Source organism: Osmia bicornis, chromosome 3, assembly GCF_907164935.1.
Source record: "Osmia bicornis bicornis chromosome 3, iOsmBic2.1, whole genome shotgun sequence".
NCBI lineage: Eukaryota > Metazoa > Arthropoda > Insecta > Hymenoptera > Megachilidae > Osmia > Osmia bicornis.
Window position 1 is genome coordinate 6639127 of NC_060218.1, and position 13338 is coordinate 6652464.

At 36.4% G+C, this 13338-nt stretch overlaps 2 protein-coding genes across 19 annotated transcripts in view; both read right to left on the reverse strand.

Moving 5' to 3' along the window:
* Positions 1-306: 306 nt before the first annotated feature.
* Positions 307-2203, reverse strand: LOC114872337. Its single transcript, XM_029179430.2, has 2 exons — positions 957-2203; positions 307-755 (listed from the first exon to the last, which is right to left on the reverse strand). Exons 1-2 carry the CDS (start codon positions 1228-1230, stop codon positions 307-309), a joined length of 723 nt encoding a protein of 240 aa, XP_029035263.2. The 5' UTR covers positions 1231-2203.
* Positions 2204-2619: 416 nt separating this feature from the next.
* LOC114871038 (ankyrin-3-like) overlaps positions 2620-13338 on the reverse strand; it is an 86617-nt gene continuing 75898 nt past the window's right edge. For 10 of the 18 annotated variants that reach the window (XM_046284952.1, XM_046284945.1, XM_046284944.1 and 7 more), the window contains 4 exons: positions 12923-12991; positions 10942-12066; positions 9040-9265; positions 4748-4826 (listed from right to left, as the gene is read on the reverse strand). In XM_046284952.1, coding sequence (XP_046140908.1) covers positions 4820-4826; positions 9040-9265; positions 10942-12066; positions 12923-12991 — 1427 coding nt within the window. In that variant the 3' untranslated portion in view covers positions 4748-4819. Of the gene's footprint in view, positions 4392-4747; positions 7595-9039; positions 9266-10941; positions 12067-12922; positions 12992-13338 lie in introns of those variants that run through there. The other 8 variants (XM_029176510.2, XM_029176475.2, XM_046284953.1 and 5 more) reach the window with 6 other exon arrangements.

Consider the following 13338-nt stretch of genomic DNA (forward strand, 5'->3'; position numbering starts at 1 on the left):
TCAGAGACTAACAGAAACTGTTTGCAACCCTTCCAGTTCAACTACCATCAGTCGGTAATAGCAATGACTACAGATCTAACAAAACTGGACATACAAGTGACTATAGATACAAAAGACTGGACCTGCCTTTGTTTTCGAGGGATCATCCTCTTACGGGGTCCCAGACACCCCGGCTGATATTAGATCTGCATGCAGTGAGCACTTTGCGGGATCCCAGACACCCCAAACTGAGATTAGGTTTGCACAAGAACGAAAAATTATTAGTTCGACGTCAAAGATTTAGTTCGCATTTTTGCCGCTAGAGGGCTATCGATTATGTGCCAATTTAGTTCCGATTTTGATCACTAGAGGGCTCAATGCAGGGATGTGAGGGATGCTGGGATAGAAATAATTCAGGGATATAAGGGACAGAGATGTAAGAGATGTAGGGATGTAAGGGATGCAGGGGTGTAAGGAATACAGAGATGCAACGGATGCAGGGATATAGTGCATGAAGCTGGGTCGAAGGGCCCTAGCTTCCACTATACGCGGCCCGAGAAGTGCCGGCATCGGGTATGGCTCCCGATGTCGGCGGAGCTTGGCACATGGGGGTGGGTCAAAGGTCATACTCACCCTCGAGATAGGGGGTCCAGGCGTGTTCGTAAGAGGTCCAAGGACCCTCCCTATAGCCTCAGTGCAGTCTACCGTGGTGGTTTTAGTGGGTAAAAATTCCACACTACCTCCAGCCCCTCCCCAGGGAGGCTGGAGGTGTCTTTCTGAAAATTTCCACCACGTAAAAAATAAGAAAAAAAAATGTAGAGGATGCAGAAATGTAAGGAATAAAGGGATGTAAGAATATAAGGGATGCAGAGATATAAAACAACATGTTCATTCTCCTACTGAGTTTATTCAATAAGCTAAGAAGATAAATACAGCAAATTAAATAAACACAAAAAATAAAATAAGGGTATATATACGTTTAACTGGTACATCCGCTCCCGTCGGCGGTCGCTGTAGAACTGAGGAAGTGTCACTTCGCTCTAGGTTGAATGGTTGATAGCTTTGTCCCATCAGCCGTGACGTTTCGCTGCACTTCCAGAGTCCACGGAAGAGGAAGCCTATTGTAAGGGCCAGAAACCCCAGCACCCTAGAACCTAAGGATGGCCAGATACCCGGGAACTCATGGAAATCCACGGGGTAGAGGGATTGCAATTTTCCTTGAGGAAGACTACCATGCTCGGTATTGTACATCGAGGATTGTGATGCAACAGTTTATTTATTACATCGTTGTTAATAACCCTATCACACAATAGTACATGATAAAATCATATCTTCATTTTTTTCTCTGTTACTTTTGATATCGTACGCCATACGATGGCATTATAATTTTTAATGTAACATCGTTAATATTTACGGAGGGCTAAGCATTAGAGGAAAATTAGAGTGGACGCATGTCGTGTAATAACGCGTTATTCAGAAAAAAACAGAACCACGAAGGGTAGAAAATTACGTTTCAGAGCTAAAAGCGCACTGATGCGATACTGAATGTTAAATACACTTTTGGTTCAGACGCACGTCTCCGGTGAATCGATCTTTACATATCTTATTTTTATGTCGTAAGAAGTAGATTGTTAGAGTTAAAGTGTAGTTATAAAATACTAAAGCGAATGTTCAGTTCATTAGATATTGTTGTAACAATATTGGTGTTTATCTAACGCAAAAAGACCTGTTTATACCGAGTTACACTGTAGCTTTCACGCATTTTGTTAAGAAAGTTAATTACAAAGTTTTCGGTGAAATGTTATATTAGTAAACGTTAGAATAAAACAAACGAGTAGACGTTTAATTTGCTCGCATTAAGGTTTTCGTGGCGTAGGATCGAACAGGTTTATCCTATCATTATTATTAAACTAAAAATATGATTGGTGACGAGTTTAGGCAATTACAAAATGTATACAGAGGTTCTTATGGCGTAACATTACTGGCTTAGAGAACATATTTGCGAACAAAACTTCAATTACTATAAAATAAATAAATAAATAGAGAAACTTTAGCAGTTATACATTTTATCACTGCCTTATGAACACACTTTTTAAAATAAATATTAGTAGAATTGTACACAATATATAAATTACTTCATTTTCCTCTCTTAAATAAATAAATTTATGACTAAAATATTCAAATAAAATTTTCATACAGTTCATAATAATAAATAATTTTAATATTTTTATATAAATTTAAAATTATCCTTATAAACAAAGAAAAATTCAATTTTAAATCTAATGTTTGAGTTTAAACAATTATTGACTGAAAATTAGCCAGTGAAGTTACGTGGTCTGCATATAGTAATTTCTTTTTTATTATTAAACGTACTCAATAGAGTATAGATCGTAGTTGTTAGTAAAAAATGTACTAATACACTGGAGAGAAATGACGGTGAATAAAAAAATTCTATCGTAAAATGGATTGTAACAATAATTCGAGTCACGTTACATTAGCATCTTTTTTTTGCGTACTGCTTAAAACGTAGAACGGTTTCTCTTGTTTCATAATACATAATGTATTATAACAATTGAAAATATTTAAACGCCAGTATCGCAACGTCCGTTAATGAGTTTATAATAAATGTATACGACAGTACATGGGAGCATAATAGTTTATTTTTGATGCGTGTGTGATTGTGCCTTTGGTCCTTAGGTCAGATAGGCTCTAGGCAAGTCTATTAAACATAGAATAACAGTCATTATAGATAATAATTTATAAACTTCAGATGCATAATTATATCTTTTTCAATATTATTATACATTAATAGAGTACCTTATTTAAAGTATGTATATTTATATATGTATATATATATATTTTTGTTCATTTTTTTTTTAAATACATACTATACGATTCCTTTCTGTGCCTTTGAAAACTGTGTTATACATTGAAAGCTAAAGTTGTTTTAAATTATCGATACGTGTTTCGGAGTCGTAGAAGTTTAAACAACACATTTTTTCTATAGCGATTATGCCTTTTCTTTTTTTCTTTCTCTCCCTCTTTAGAATAACTATAATAATTTTGCTCTTTTAACATTTCACCTCCCACTGATCATAAGATTTATGCGTGTAACATTTTTTCCAATGATTCTCGCTATATAAATAAAATATTCACGGTTATAATCTTGCAATTATTACAATCGTATAATAGTACATTTATATAAGTTACGCTAAGAAATTATCATATATACAATTAAAAATTGTTAGGAAATATTCTTTTTTAAATAAGTTAAATTTACATTGTATTGCGATTCATAAAAACATCGATTCCTCGTTGCTATGCGAATCAAGAGCGCGCCTCTCGGTATCTCCTTAAATTTCTTCGTACAGCAACGAGAATTCTATTTTCCGTTTTCTTTTTTTGTTCTTTCTTTCATTTTAGAATCTGTGTATGCGTGTACGTGTGCAGTTCATCGTCGAAAAGGTGATTGAAGTGTAGCTGACCCATTATCAAGCGATGCATTGCGCAGGATAGATATTACAATCATCCCCTAAAGCTAAGAAACGAACTTGACGAGCGGCGAGTTTCGCGAAGTCATCGTTAAAATTTGCTTTCATTTCGATCGTGTCTCGCGTTTTACAAATATATTATAATATATATATATATATATGTATGTATATATCGCCATAGTGTTGGTCGAAACTGGATCCGAGACGAATACTCGTTATTCTTTATTCTTCTTCGTCCACCATTGTTCATGTAAAAGCGCTTGCTGCTTCGTTTACTTTCTTCTCTTCTCGATTTCATTTTTTGTTTCTTTTTTATTTCTTCTCATTTTCGCTTTGAACAACACGAGAAAGGCGTTGCACATGGACGGGTTGGCGTAGTGAGGACTAGCGGATCAGCTAGCCGGACTAGCGACGACATACGTTCATTTAATCGCAAGATTAAACGTAAATATTTGTAAGGCAACTTAATGCAACCGAAAGGCAAGCAAATTCGAAGCGTAGGCCATGAGTGTGACAAGTTTTTTTTTTTTTTTAATCGTCGTGCATACTTTTTCTTAAGCATCGAAGAAAAAAAAGATTACTGTTTAAGGTAGAGACATAGAGATATCTTTTCTTCGAGCTTGCGTCTTTTTTGGAAATTGTCTCGTTTGGCGCTCGAGGATGCGTCAAACTAGACAGACAGCGAAATAGAGGATTTCTTTGAACGCTTTTTCGTTTTCGTATCGATGCACGATCATTGGCTGACAAAAGGATCCTGTTTTCTGATGTTATAATCGCCCGATGTGACCTAGGATGCTTCACTGATCTTGCCTTTCCTCCATCATGAATCGATCGACGATCTCCTGCATGGAATCTCGCAATTCGTCTGCACCGCTGCCGGTACCAGTGGTCGTTGTAATTACATGTACGGTTCTTGTTATTCTGTAAAAATGTAACTTTTTAATGTATATTTTCTAAAAATTAAACTATGATTATCCAGCGTCTTATTTTCTTGATATTTCATAATAATTTTGCATAAATCACATTTTTAATTTTGCCATCATCAGGTATTCACCCTTGAACAGCGGAGCTGGGGTCAACGGTGACCCAAATTTACAAAACGGGTGTTAAATGTATAATTTTTAAACGAAAGAGGAATAATAATTTCTAAAGGTACAGTGCAAAATTTAAAATCAGGGCTCTCTCCATGGTCCGCCGTCCAAGGGTTCGGATGAACTCTAGATCTGAGATGTCCAAGCAACGCTGAAGAGATTTAATCTCTTTGAATCAATAGATACCTTTCCTGAGTTTCAGGGTCCATTTCCGTCGTTGTCGTTTCCATGTAGGATGGCTCGCTATGTTGCAAAAAGTCAGATTCTGTGTAACAAAGGAGAACTTATCAAAAGACATGCTCTTGCTTAGGGTGAATGCGTGTTCTTACTATTATAGCGGTTCACATAGATACAAGTACCAATCGTATATACCTCTCAAATGGTTACATCATGCCCAAAACAAGGGGTAATACTAGACACATATAAAAAAAGTAACAACAACGCTATACATTTGACGATACATAATATATATAATAATAATAATACGCATTTTTACTTAATCAGCCAACTATGCAACCGCTTTTCCTTACTTCTCAAATATATATTTTTCACGATGATTCTTTATAATACTTCACACGTTCATCTTCATCGTAGTTATCGTTTGATAATAGAATTTCAGAACGTCCGTCACAGGAAGTTAAATCATAACTTCATCGAAGTTCAATTCGATTTTCCGTTTCGTCACATGTAAGTGAAATAACTATGCACTAATAGCAGCGCTTAAGTCCGCATTGGTCATATTGTACCCGAGAATAATTATAATTACTTAGGCACGTTTAAGACACTTCTTACAAGAGAGATTTCGATACTTTGATCTCTGATATTAATACAAATCTTTGCTTAGAAAATAATTGAAAAGAAGAATAACGTGTTCTTTTTATTTCGTATTGGAAACTAAAAAGTTTTGTAAAACTTTAATTAACTCTTGAAGAATTTAATTTTAAATTGTTAGATTAAAATTCTTTTCAATTTTATACTGTTTTTTAATTAAATTTAGGTGGTTAATTTTAATGAATCACCATCTTGTAGATCGGGGTCACAAATGATCAAAGGTTGAAAATTTTTTAAATATGATATTTTTGCAAAATGAGACGTTTCTTCGATTCAATTATTTCATAATTGTGCAAAAATTCTATTAATAAATCAAAGTCAAAAGAAACCTGCCTTGCAAGCAGGACTGTGCTGCACGCAGCGAGCTCGTGTGAAGCGCTGATAAAAGCTACTGAATAATAATAATAATAAAGCGTTTTAGCAGTTAGTCATAAGATACTGTATATAAGGTACTGAAACTGTCCGATACAACAGAAGAGTACTTCAACTACGGTAAAAACTGAAAGGGAGGGGGGTTTCTTCGGTGGAAAATAAGTAGGAAACGTTCGTAACGAAATTGATTCTAATCAATAAGAAACTGCTAATGTTCAATCTACCTACATAAAGGAACTATTGCTGAATCGTCACGAAACAAGATACTAAAAAAAAGATAATTCTACCTTTAATACACGTTAGGGGTGTGTGGATACCCAAAAATTTATTCAAAGCATTAATTTATTCGGGTATCCGTAATTTCGGGTACCCGAATACCAACTCGGATCTTGGGTCACGAGTCGAATCCGGGTCCCAAAATTACGGGTACCTAACTAAATTTATGTGCTAAATTAATTTTCGGAGTCCCGCCCGACCCGACTAAAAATTTTCGGGTACCCGCACACTCCTAATACACGCTATACGTTGAACAGATCTCGACAAAATGATATAATACTCTTTATCATAAACTTATGCATCGAATCAATGATAATAAATACGAATTAAAGAAGAAATCGTAACTTCAACGACTAGAAGAATGAAATGAAATATGTACCAAAGAATTACATACTTTCTCGACAGTTCGAGCTTTATCATTTTAGAAGAGCAGTTTCATACTTACAATTTTCGACCGAGGAAAACGCTCTCTGGTTTTGACCGTAGCTCTTTGAAACACCCTGTATATATAGTGGCAACAAGTTTAAAGGGGCGCGTACTAACTACATCAGTTAGTGTTGTTAGACGAACGGTCAATTATTAATTGAAAATTATTAACGCGATTTTTTATAGTTATTTTAGTATTGTCTGGGGATAGACAGGCAACTTTTCGCTGCGTTACAGGCTTGCGTTTCTCCGATACTTTTCTTCCGAATGTTTATTGCAATTTTTTGGAATACAAATTCTTCTCTCAAGGTATTTTTATATTCTTAAACTCTTGATTTATGATCGTTTCGATCGATTTGATTAGGTAAATTGTAATTAGAGTTACAATAACTTACAAATTTATAATAATTTATAGAATTTTTATAAAATTTCATTTGCTTACCACTAGAATAACACTGGTTGTCAGCTACTTTAGGATACATAATCGTTCTTTATCTCGACAAAAATCAACATACATTATTAATTTTTATAATTTAAAATAAAAAATTTGAGATCCATCATTTAATCGGATACAGTTCCAATGTTAATGTATAGAATTTTCATGCAAATGAAAATGAAATAAAACACAGAAGGATAGAGATATATCTACGAAACTACGACATATAATAAACCTTGAAAGAATGAACAGTAAATCATGAAAGAGATCGGTCGGAAGAAAAGCTCAGGATTACTTCAAGTGCTGTGTAAATTTGTTGTTTAAAGAATTACACTCTTAAATACGTTTGGCGAACGAACACGATCAGGTTCGATCGTTTGGCCATTGTATTTTAGCGGTTCTAAACAAAGAGAAGACGGACAAAGTATCTAAAAACAAATGGTAAGTATTCTAATTCTAAACGCATTCAAAGTAGCTCTCGAAGCGTTAGGACGTTCATGGAAGCTCAATCTGTCGAGCGATTTCAAATAATTATTGTGTATGGATGAATTCGTGTTCACACGCACGTGTACATAGATAAAGGCTACTTACATGACGATTCGCCTAACAATCCTAACATGACTAAAAAAACACGATTTGTTGGTCCCTCTACACTTTAGCTTTATCTTGAGTTGCTTATTGTCAGAGAAGAGCTAGAAAGGGTAAATAAGTGATCTATATAGGACGCATGAAATTAAAGTGAAATTCGAGCTCTATTATTCGGTTGTTTGTTCATTTCTTTTTTTTTTAGAGGAGGTACGTGCAATCAGGCGTAAAAAAAAAAATAAGAACGCTACCGAACAGAAAAATAATTATTCGGCGTGTAAAACGCTGCAGGAGACAAACTAAAGACTGATAGAAGAATGCGATTAAAAATCATGCGAGGTGTAAATTGTGCTCAAATCATGCAGCACATTCGGTACTCTTGGTAAGATCAATCAAACGTGTCAGAAAAAAAAAGCTTGCATACGTATCTCTTCAAAGTTTTATTAATTTATTCTCCTTTACCTGTCGCGCAAATCGTGTTTAACTGCTCGAATACCATCCCTACGTGTGATAAATAAAATTGTTATTTTTAATATTTACTTAATGCTTTGCGTTCAAAATTAAACCAGTGTATCGTGGATAGTCACTTATTTGTACCTAGTATCTTTCTAATAAATTTTAATTTTTCATTGTCCATCTGTATTCCTGTAAATGATATTTTTAACAATGTATTAAAATAATATTGTTTTATGTCATACAGAACTCCCCTGGGACTGTATTTTGTTATACTGTACACTCCCGATCAAAGCAGCCTTCTCCAAGGAAAATGGCGACTACACTCCCCATTTTGGCCTCCCAGATTACCGGGTTTTGAAGTTTTTGGCCTTTACTATAAGCCCTCCGTCACCCGACACCCACCTTTCCACTTCGGCGTTCCCGAGGAGAATGACGGTGTAGAGGTAGAGTCCTCATTATATATGTATATAGATCTACGGTTCCCCCACCACTTGCATATGAATTAACATTTACTCTATTACTCGCACTTGTCAGTTATATACTAAATTTTGTACCATGTAAAAATTAAAATATATATTATTTTTATTTCCAAGCTGCTATTAATATTAATTTTATTTTATTTAAAAAATTCATACTTCCCTTGTATCACCATTTTCCCTAGGTAAGTCTGATTTGATCGCGAGTGTACACAGCTTCTTTGGGACTGTGCATACTTTAAAATTTTATTAATTATTGGAAATATTATATCTAAAGAATTGAAATGTTCCCTAAAGTGTAATACTTACTTAGCTATCCTGAACTTGAAATTAAATTGTTCCTTAAAAATTAAAAGATATCCGTTTAGGAAAACTCTTTCCCTTTTAATAGAATAAGGTCCACTTTATGATTATTAATAAAAAAAGAACCATAACATAAATCACGGTGTAGCCTACGTTAATAATAAAAAAATATTCACTCTGAAAAAAGAAATACTGACTATTTATGTATAACTCTCCAATTTTTGGGCATGGGGTATCTTAAACGCGGTACATGGTGAATAAAAAATAAAAAAAATTTCTTGTAAAAAGAAATAAATAAAATGAAGGGTAAATCGTACCCAGTTTGCCTCGGGACATTGTTAGAGAGGGTGTAGATGGCACGTTGGAACGTTCGTGGCTCCAAGGTAAGAAATATTGCTAGTAGGACCACCAGCATAGCGGCAGCTACGCTCATCCAACATGCGCAGCCTTTTCTACCGGAAGTCGTCGTCCTAGGTGTTCCCTCTACCGTACTTCGCCGCGTGCTCGAGCAAACTGACTGTACCGAACTGTCTGTTTCTGTCACTTAAACATTTATGTCTCCTATGAATTTTCTATCCGACATACTCGTTTCATTTATTTTCATGAATTCATTGACTCGATTAAATACTGCGATCCCACGCCGTGATTAGTATGAAGGAACAGCGGCCGAAGTATAATGAAGAATTCGAGAGATTTGATTTGCACCAATGCGCCTGACCTTTTTCTTTTTTAATTATCTAATGACCACAAATGACGTTCGCGTTTTTTTTTTTTTTAAGAAAGCTGACAACAGCGTTACACCTGTTGTTATTCACGAGATTGTATCTCTCCTTGGGATTAATCTTAGATTCTGTGTTAAATTCAGCCCAGTAATAAAGCTTAGCTTGAAAAGAATAATACATATATTTTTACGGAGGTGAAGTCACAATTTTTTACTGATATCTGATGCGTATGAAAGAACATAGCCAAATTATGTAGCTTCGGTGTTTTTCAAATAAGATTTTGCAAATTTGATCCACGTATGATTGAAATTTATTGTATATAATTTTCGAAAGGGTTGAAAATTTTTTGGATTAGATGAGATATCTCTGTATGCATAGTTTCACCGTGAAAATGTCTGACCGTGAGCGAAAAATCAATGAAAAGTATGCTAGTCCCAGAAGCACTTAATCGTACATAACTATATCCACTGAACCAAGACCAACGATAAGGGGATAAAAAGTGGGATACTTCTTTCCTTTGAACGAAGCACATTGAATCGATCACCACCAACCTTATGAAATAACACTCGGCCCCGATATGTCCACGAGGAATCATCAAACCACACATGTTAGGCAGATTAACGACTGCCTCTTACAAGCTTTGTTTTTCTTTGCGAGTTATTCATCATTTTATGTCCTCCCACCTTGTGCGATACACATCAAAGTTATAGTGGTTATACAAGCTGAATATCATGCAACATTTTGTGCGATATATACGTACAGTTTCCGCTTATTACCAAGAGAATCAAATTATTCTGTTCGAGTTGTATCTCTTTCATGTTTCAAGAACCTGTCTATAATATCATACATTTACATAAATTTTGAATTTATTCTTTGTTGAATTATTCGAAAAACTTAGTTTCGTCCTGACAGCGTTTACTTCCACGTCTCTGAATATGATTAACCCTTCTTCAGATCACGGGGTCCATAGCGATCCCCCTTGAATCTCCAAACTAATCATTCGAAAGTTCACAATATAAATTCGTTTGCACTTACCAAAATGGTACTTAACACTTTACCGACCGGGATCCGAACAAATCGGATTTTCAAGGCCAACGTTTACCGGAATCAGAGTATTCGAATTTTATGAAACTAGTGCTTATCGTATACATTCTTGCACGACAAATCAACAGTGTCATTATTAACGATGTGTTTTCGTTTAAGCTGATAGGGAATACGCAGCTGACTTGGCCACAGCCGGTAAAGTGTTAAAAAAATGGCCCCAGGAAAGCGTCTATCCGAATAAGGGTTAATTGTAGCCAACGAAATCCCAAGCAACAGCAAAATACGTAAAAGAAATGAAAGAAAATGGTGCGCAGGATATAGCATGCACATAAAAATAAGCGTACCATGATAAAAGCGTTCTAAAATAAACGGATATAAAGAAATCACGTTCTCGGATGTGAGCTCATGTCTCTCGGATAACTTGGTTTTAGCGGGAGTATTTACATTGCTTACTTAGAAGGTTAGCTGTGAGTGCGGTACCTTGGTCGTCCTCCAACGGGGACAGCTCCGCACCTTCGTGCAGCGCTACATCAGACCCGCTGGAACTGCCCAACGTACGCCTCTTGCTCGGAGATCTTCTTCTCGGTCGTGGCGAACCGTCACTGTCAGTGTCGCTGTTTAAATCGTTCCGTGAGCTACCGTTCTTTGCGTAAATGTCACCGTTACCGGAACCGGGGGACGTGTCTTGGGAGAGCTGGCTCTCCCATTGCTCCACCTTCTCATCGTTCAGATACGAGTGCGCCCATGGCTCGGACGCCTCGCTACTGATACTTTTCGTTATCTTTGTCGACATATGTTCGATGCCCAGAGGCAACATGTCGCGTTCGTGCAGTTGCTTCAGAGTAGGTATAGGAATATCCCCGAAGTCACCGCTGGTAGTCACAGTCCGCACGATCCGTTCCATCTGATCGGTACCGCCAGTCTCCATGGTGGTGCACAAAGTAGTCGTGACCGTTTTCACTATGGTTTCCGTCGACACGACATTATCCGCTAAAGTTTTCATTAATATCTTACTTTCTCTCGTCATCAATTCATCGGGTCTCGTTAAATCCATTGGTGGATCTTCATTTGAAGTTACGGTCACGGTTTCAATCTTTTCTATGGTTCCAGCTATTTTCTGAAGGGTTTCGGAATCTAGAGCAGACGCGGTTGTCTTAGTCGTCATTGTGGTGAACGTTTCGCTGGACAGCTCAGTCTTTACAGAATCTTCCGGTTTCTGAACCTGTTTCTCTGGCGAAGGCTGTTTTATAACATCATTCCTTTCATCATCCTCGTTGTCTAACTTTGTCGTCTTATGTACATCGGTTCCGGTGATCGTTTTACTAGCCGTCTTTTCGTTATCCATGGATTTCTTTATTTTCACCGGTATCTTACTTTTAGGACTGCTCTTTTCCGGTGATTGTTCCTCCTTCTTATGCTTCGGACTGTACGGCGTGCACGAGGTGTCGCCGAGGTCTAGATGAAAGTCTGTTTTGATGGACGACCTGGTGGAGTGTCGCGGGGCGGGAACAGATTGCTTTGTTGGAGCAGAAGTAGCATGCCTCTCTACAGTCCCATCAATCTCAGCCGAATCATGCCCTGACCCATCCAAAAGGACATGGACAAGAACAGGAACAAGGACATAAAGCACATTGATACACACTAAGAATTTGTTCAACTCTAGCCCAGCTGCGACGACAGTTGGACTGAATTATTCAGCCTGTTCTCTTTTCGACCTCGTACACGCGTTTCGTATTTGCGTGTCTGTGTGTATGCGCGCTTGCGTTTACGCGCATACACACACGTTAACTCGCGGCTGGCTCACACACGCATGCATATTATATCGCATGATATTATGCCTGTGTGTGTTTACGTGTGTGTGTATGTGCAGCACACCTCTACATTCAGTATTTTAGTTAGTATCAATACTGCAACAGGATTAGTATGTTTATCAAAAAGAAACACTCAATTAAATGGTGTCTAGTCGTGGCGCCTGAATCTTACTAAAATGTACCATTAAGATATTAATTAATCCCGTTCGATTCAAACAGAATTTTAGAAAAATCTCATTTTTGTTTCTTCCCTATAGAAATTTTTAAAGCGTGAATTTTGTGAATTTATTGAAAGCAATGAATTGTTCATTGGCAGTGAAGAGAATCTGTGAAAGTGATTAAAATTTAATCAGGCTACTTAATTTTTAATTGAAAATATAAAGCTTTCCTGTGTATTTTCATACTCAAACGTTTATGAAGAACAGGTAACTATTTAGTAAGAAACGTGCGCACAATATTAGTGTGAAAGCGTCGGCAGGTGCTAACTATGGAAGATAAAGCTAAATATAAATGAGGGCACCAAAATAGAATCTGCTAACATATTGATCTTCGGCCTGTGATTTTGTGTTTTTTCTTTTTTTTTTTTTTCGTGAGATTTTATGCTCTTCTTGACCATACGTTACCTGATTTCGACATCGAATACGCTTGATCGGCTAAAGTCTGTGCTCGTCTTGCGGCCTCTTCAGTGACATCTGAAAAAGTATTTGAACACATCTATTAAAGGAAACGGAAACGACACGATTAACATTGAAAGCAATGATCTGACAAAGATTAGATGAATGATGTATCCCTGCATGGCATACCTCGGTTCATGCTTCGCTAGTTGTGGTTTCCTGTTAATTTAATGATTCATATTTATATACGTATCACCGATATATATACCAAAGATATAATATATATATATATCGTATAACAAATAACAACATATGACGTCTATGTTACGCTATAAATAAAAAGAAACGAGTAATGACAAATAAATCTGACAATTTCAATGTCGATGTACAATAAAACGTTTCTTCGTGGATAAATATTAATGTTA

Bases quoted from the DNA above. Each gene is read 5' to 3' on its own strand.
- LOC114872337 (XM_029179430.2), bottom strand. From the start codon at position 1,230: ATGTACAATACCGAGCATGGTAGTCTTCCTCAAGGAAAATTGCAATCC. The intron at 756-956 runs GTATATATACCC...GGAAATTTTCAG, and splicing joins AGCGGATGTACCAGTTAAAC to AAAGACACCTCCAGCCTCCC.